At 35.8% G+C, this 6,479-nt stretch overlaps 1 protein-coding gene across 7 annotated transcripts in view; it reads right to left on the bottom strand.

Moving 5' to 3' along the window:
* Nucleotides 1–357: 357 nt before the first annotated feature.
* COL24A1 (collagen type XXIV alpha 1 chain) overlaps nucleotides 358–6,479 on the bottom strand; it is a 428,817-nt gene continuing 422,695 nt past the window's right edge. For 6 of the 7 annotated variants that reach the window (XM_063653313.1, XM_054478067.2, XM_063653314.1 and 3 more), the window contains one exon: nucleotides 359–2,680. In XM_063653313.1, the coding sequence (XP_063509383.1) occupies nucleotides 2,534–2,680 (147 nt within the window). In that variant the 3' untranslated portion in view covers nucleotides 359–2,533. Of the gene's footprint in view, nucleotides 2,681–6,479 lie in introns of all 7 variants that reach the window. The other variant, XM_063653316.1, reaches the window with a different exon arrangement.

Raw genomic sequence — 6,479 nt, 5'->3', positions numbered from 1 at the left:
GGTTCATTATAAATAACAAAAGACACTCCTTTCACTTAGAAAATTCCAAGAGTCTTAGGAGCCCTGTGCCAGGAACCAGAGATAAAGACCAATATATTTTTGCATTACACCACCAAATTGGTACCTCCTGGTGGTTCTGATTTGCATTTACCCAATGACTATTGATTTGGGGCATTTTCTCTTCTGTTTCCTTTTTTTTTTTTTTTTTTTTTTTTGAGACAGGGTCTCACTCTGTCACCCAGGCTAGAATGCAGTGGTGTGATCATGGCTCACCACAACTTCAACTTCTTGGGCTCCAGTGATGCTCCTGCTTCAGCCTCCTAAATAGCCAGGACTACACATGTGTGCCACCATGCCTGGCTAATTTTTAGAAAATTTTTGTAGAGATCGTGTCTCACTACGTTTCCCAGGCTAGTCTTGAACTCCTGGACTCAAGCAATCCTCCCACCTCAGCCTCCCAAAGTGTTGGGATTACAGGCATGAACCACTGTGCCCAGCCAGCATCTTTTTATTCATTGGCCATTTCTATATCTTTGGGGAAATGTTTATTCAAGTCCTTTGCCCATTCTTTAAACCGGGTTGCTAGTTCTTCTATTGTTGAGTCACTGGAGTTCTTTATATATTCTGGGTATTAATCCCTTATCAGATATATGAGTTGCAAATATTTTATCATATTCCTTGGGCTGCTTCTTCATTTTCTTGGTAGTGTTCTTTGATGCACAGAGAATTTTTAATATTGAGAGAGTCCAATTTGTCTATTTTTTTCTCTTGTTGACTGTGCTTTCGTTGTCATTCCAAGAAATCATTGCCAAATCCAGTGTCATGAAGGATTTTCTGTGTTCTCCTAAGAGTTTTATAGTTTTAGCTCTTTTGTTTAGATATTTGCTCCCATTTTGAGTTACTTTTTGTATGTAATATAAGGTAAGGGTTCAACATCATTCTTTTACATGTGGATATCCAGTTTTCCCAGAACCATTTGTTGAAAAGACTGTCCTTTCTCCATTGAATGGCATTGGCGCACTTGTTGAAAGTCATTTGATCATATATGTAAGAGTTTATTTTTGTCATGGAAATAGGTCCTATAATCCTTTTGCAGGTATATAAAAGATACTTCTTAACAATATAAATATACATAACACAGAAAGGCTATGCCAGAGGGGCTATCATAAATAATAAAAGCATATTGTAACAAAAGAGGAAAAACAAATACCACCCAAAATTATTTAAAGCACATTTTTATTACAGATAGGTTAAGTGTGGTTTGCTGTGGCTAAAGATATATTTATAATGGATGACCAAGCTTTTCTAGATATCAAGAGGTATAATATTTTTCTTTCAATATTGAACTAACATTTCTCTGATAACAAGGAGACGTTGAACTGGCTGAGCCTATTTTAAATGGGAAAAGACTTATTTTTTCTGGATGTTGCTTTAAAGACTGGTAAATTAAAAATTTTAAAGTACTAACACTAAATTTAAGTACAGTGAAAGAAAATCAATGAATACTACAAAACGTATAATTTCTACAAAGCAGAAATATAAAGTTTTTATAATTTAAAACAGCAGCAATTTCAAAAAATTTGCTGAATTAACACTTTACAAAACATATATACACTAAGTATCATTCCAGATGATCATGAACTTTAAAAACAGTATGGCACAACCCCCAATCTCCACCCCAAACCTACTACTAGATGTAGCTGGCCTATAATAATTTTTACAACAATTTAAAAAATAAAACAAAAACAAAGAAATCTAATTCTTTTGCATACAAGCACAGGTTACAATGTGCTGGCTTTGATTCCAAATACACAAAGAGAATTTTAAAATAAAACAAGGACTTCACATAAATAGTTTTACGTGTTATTAAGTGTGTGACCAAACAAATTAAAATAAGTACTAACAACCAAAACATATTTTGATGTAACCAGTACATATACTTTTAAAGAATGACAAAGATGAAAAAGGAAATAGTCTATGAAAGCCATAAGCACCTTGTTTTCGAAAGAGCACCAAGCAACACAAAGAGGCAACACGTAAGAGGTAGTGTATCACCGGCTAAGATGTATATGTCCATCGGGGACCTGAATACAGCTTAGTGTTTTAGAAAATAAGACATATTAGACTGTGGCTTGTAATTTTTAGACAGAAGCAGTGCACATTTCGAAGCATTAGCCAGTATTGCTCCATAGTGCTCTGCATCTCCAGCTGTCTAATGGGTACTACGCACTCAGTCAAAAATATAAGATACCCTGAAGAATTCCATATTTATAAATTTTTAGTTCTAGGGAATTCTCTTAAGAAAGCTGAGATCAATATAATTTTTAAAAGAATTAAATACTTTATCAATCATAGTCCTTTAAAAATGCCTTTTCTCCTTCTTAGGAGGAAGTCTGTTCTTCCTGAGATTCTTTAAGATTTAGCCAATGCTTTATTACATGCATTTCATAATGACAGTATCTGTCTGTCTTATTTCTCCCTCTTCAGCAATTACCTGGCCAACAGCCTGAAATTCGGAACTAATTCAGAGACTTTACAGAAAGCATACAGAACTGCTTTCAATGTAATACTTTCGTTCAGTTTTGAGATGAGGAAGTTTTTGTACTTCAATCACTGGAAGTTGATTAGCTTCCTGGGTGTGAAAAAGAAATGTTGCCTTATGCCAGCTGCCATCTTGAATCTGTAAAATAAGAACAAAATGCTTTCATATGCATTTCATTAGCAGTCACTTTCAGTAGACAATGCCTTTCACAGATAATGTGAACTTGTTTTAAGGATTAGAGATAACGAATAGAAAGTGCCTAGAACAATGCTCAATAAATGGTAAAATTACTATTATTAGTTGAAAACCTGGGCTTATTCCTTTCTCTAGAATGGCACTGTCTGTTCTAATTTTTCACTTCCAGAGGCTAAGGCCAGGCTTCTACTTCAACTATCTGTGAATTATTGGACCAGATATGAATTAAAAGGCTGCAATACTCCTAATATGAGTAATAACCATCTGTTCTGTATTCCTTTATTTGGGACTGATACCTCAGGATGGATTTTTTTTTTTTGATAAAAGGGAACGAGCTATTTCAACCTCTGTATTTTAGGTAGAAAATAAACAGAATCACCTCAATCAGAAATAGTTAAAATTATAATTATGTGCAATCATCTTTTAGGTTTCTTTTTTCTCCCCCATTCTGTAGCTCTCTATTTATACAGTTTCCCTCTTTCTTCTCTTTTGTGTCTAATAAATTCTACGGAACAAAAACATATCATAAAATATCCTGTGATTAAGATTCAACCAGACACAATAGAGAAAAACAATTGATGAGTTTTGTGGAGCTGTTATTTAGGAGCTAATTCACTTATTCATAGAATTATCATGATATAAATTTTAAATTTTGAAGGAATTTTAGAGATTATTTAAGCTATAAATTTTATTTTAAAGTTAAGGCAATTGAAGCTCATTGAAAATAAGCTACTTGTCTAAAGTCATAAGCTTGGTATGATAACAAGACCTAAAATTCTGTGTGTGAGGCACTGTTAGATTCATTCATTAAGTCTTTTAAGCAATATTTATCGAATACTAAGTATATCTAGCATAGTTGAATAAGATGTAACCCTTAGTATTCTTACAGTGCTTGTGAAATACAAAGATGAATACAATAGTTCTGGCTTCTAAATGCTAATGGCTTATAAATCTAATTGAAGAGAGTAAAAACATAAATAACCACAACAAAAGACCATCTATAGAAAGTACAATGTAAAAAATGTAGATAGTGAGTAAATTCCTTATTTCTAACTAGAGTACTCAGGGAAAGCTTCATGAAAAAATTTGGAATATAGATGGGCTTTAAAGTATGCCTAAAATTTCCACTTGATTAGTGAGGTATAGAAAGGCATTTCAGAGAAAATGAATGGCTTAAGCTGAACACCCATACATATACACACACATAACAACAACCACAAAAAACTAAAAAACAGATGGGCAAGTAGAAAGTGGCTGTGAAAATTAGCTTAGCATGGCGTTTACATTCACGGATTTGAGCTGGGACAGATTTTGATAGAAATTCTGGTACTCTCACTTTCCCCACATATAAAATGGGAATAATAAACACCTACCTCACAGGCTTGCGAGGATTAAATGAAGTTTCAGTCAAAAGTCACTAGCAGTACAGTAAGGCCTGGGCTTTGAAGTTCTCCATGCCTGGGACTGATTTCTTTTCTTTTCTTTCTTTTTTTTTTGTTTTTGAGAGGGAGTCTCGCTCTGTCGCCCAGCTGGAGTGCAGTGGCGCAATCTCGGCTCACTGCAAGCTCCGCCTCCCAGGTTCACGCCATTCTCCTGCCTCAGCCTCGCGAGTAGCTGGGACTACAGGTGTCTGCCACCATGCCTGGCTAATTTTTTGTATTTTTAGTAGAGATGGGGTTTCAATGTGTTAGCCAGGATGGTCTCGATCTCCTGACCTTGTTATCTGCCTGCCTTGGCCTCCCAAAGTGCTGGGATTACAGGCATGAGCCACTGTGCCCAGCCATGCCTGGGATTGATTTCTTGTTCCTCCTCTAATTAGCTGTATGACTGCAATTATCTAATTAGCTGCATTACTTTAATTTTTATTTATTTAATTTTTACTTTAATTTGTATTTTACTTATGCTAATTTTACTTACTTGCTAGTTTATTTTTAATTATGCTAATTGGCTGCATTACTTTGCTCAAAATAACCTTGAGCAAGTTCTCTGTGCCTTTACTTTCATAGCTATAAAATAGGACCAATAGTATATTCTTCACAAAGCTTTTATTATGAATAAAATAATGTAATGCACGGTCACTTAACATATAATAAAACTCCCAATAAATAGTAATAGGGGCTGTTGATATTATTGTCCCTATTATTATTGTAACAGATGAGTTTGACCATAGTTTACAACAGACAGCCAGTGAAAGCCCAATCTAGAAAAGCAGGCTGGGGTCTGGTTGTTGTAAGCACTCAATGGAGTTGATAAGTTTGAATTGTGTCTCAGAGGTACTAGTGAGTTACTGAATGTTTCTGGGCCCTACTGTACAAGTTAAACAAATTTGTTGATGATACTAATCTCTTCAAATATAGATAATAAGATATATATACTTCTATTTGCTTATGATTTTTCAAGCACTATTCTCCTGGAAATAAAATGTTATGAAAAAGTAGAGTACTTTGGAAATGTTGAGATACTAAATCATGGGCTTCATAGTACACAAGGACAGGAAATGAAGCTACTTAAAATAATTAATGATATATACATAAAGTGGACAACTCCATTCTCTAAAAGAGGGGTCAGCAAACTCTTCTCTAAAGGGCCAGAGAGTAAATATTTTACATTTTGTGGGCCCTGCAGTTTCTGTCATATCTACTCAACTCTGCCATTGTAGTGCCATAACAGCCATAGATAATAAGTAAATGAATTAAGGATGGCTGTGTTCCAATAAAAATTTATTCACAAAAACATGGAGTGGGCCCGACTTGGTCTGTTGAACATAGTTTGCCAACACCTGCTCTAACAAATAGTGTTTTAAAATTATAGATTTTTCATAATATCTGTTATTTAATTTTTTTTTTTTTTTTTTTTGAGATAGAGTTTTGCTCTGTTGCCCAGGCTGGAGTGCAGTGGCACAATCTTGGCTCACTGCAGCCTCTGCCTCCCAGGTTCAAGCAATTCTTGTGGCTCAGCCTCCTGAGTAGCTGGGATTATTGGTGTGTGCCAGCATGCCTGGCTAATTTTTGTATTTTTAGTAGAGACGGAGTTTCTCCATGTTGGCCAGGCTGGTCTCAAACTCCTGGCCTCAAGTGAACCACCTGCCTCAGCCTCCCTAAGTGCTGGGATTACAGATGTGCCCCACAGTGCCTAGCCCCATTATTTAATTTAATTTAATTTTTTTTTTTTTTTTGAGACAGAGTCTTACTCTGTCGCCAAGGCTGGAATGCAGTGGTGCGATCTTGGCTTACTGCAACCTCCGCCTCCTGGGTTCAAGTGATTCTCCTGCCTCAGTCTCCCAGGTAGCTGGGATCACAGGTACCTGCCACCATGCCCAGCTAATTTTTGGATTTTTAAAAGAGACGGGGTTTCACCATGTTGGCCAGGCTGGTCTTGAATTCTTGACTTCAAGTGATCTGACTGCCTCGGCCTCCCAAAGTGCTGGGATTACAGGCATGAGCCACCATGCCTGGCCCCCTTATTTAATTTTAATGGAAAAAAAATAGGCTACAATTCAAATACTTACTGGTGGGGCCAGTCAATATGTAATTATACCCATATTTGGTATCAGGTACAGGGATAGACAGAATGAAATAAAACTTACTTGCCTCTATAACTTGCCTTTTATGCAATAATGAGATGTAGAATTACAGCAGTGAAAACACATGAAAATATTTATCCAAATACACTATCTATTTATCATTCATCTATCTGTCTATCTATCCATCCATCCATCCTGGTATAATTATTTCATGTAGGG

The sequence above is a fragment of the Pongo pygmaeus genome, chromosome 1, assembly GCF_028885625.2.
Source record: "Pongo pygmaeus isolate AG05252 chromosome 1, NHGRI_mPonPyg2-v2.0_pri, whole genome shotgun sequence".
In the NCBI taxonomy this organism is placed as follows: domain Eukaryota; kingdom Metazoa; phylum Chordata; class Mammalia; order Primates; family Hominidae; genus Pongo; species Pongo pygmaeus.
This window is presented reverse-complemented; position numbering and strand designations above follow the sequence as displayed.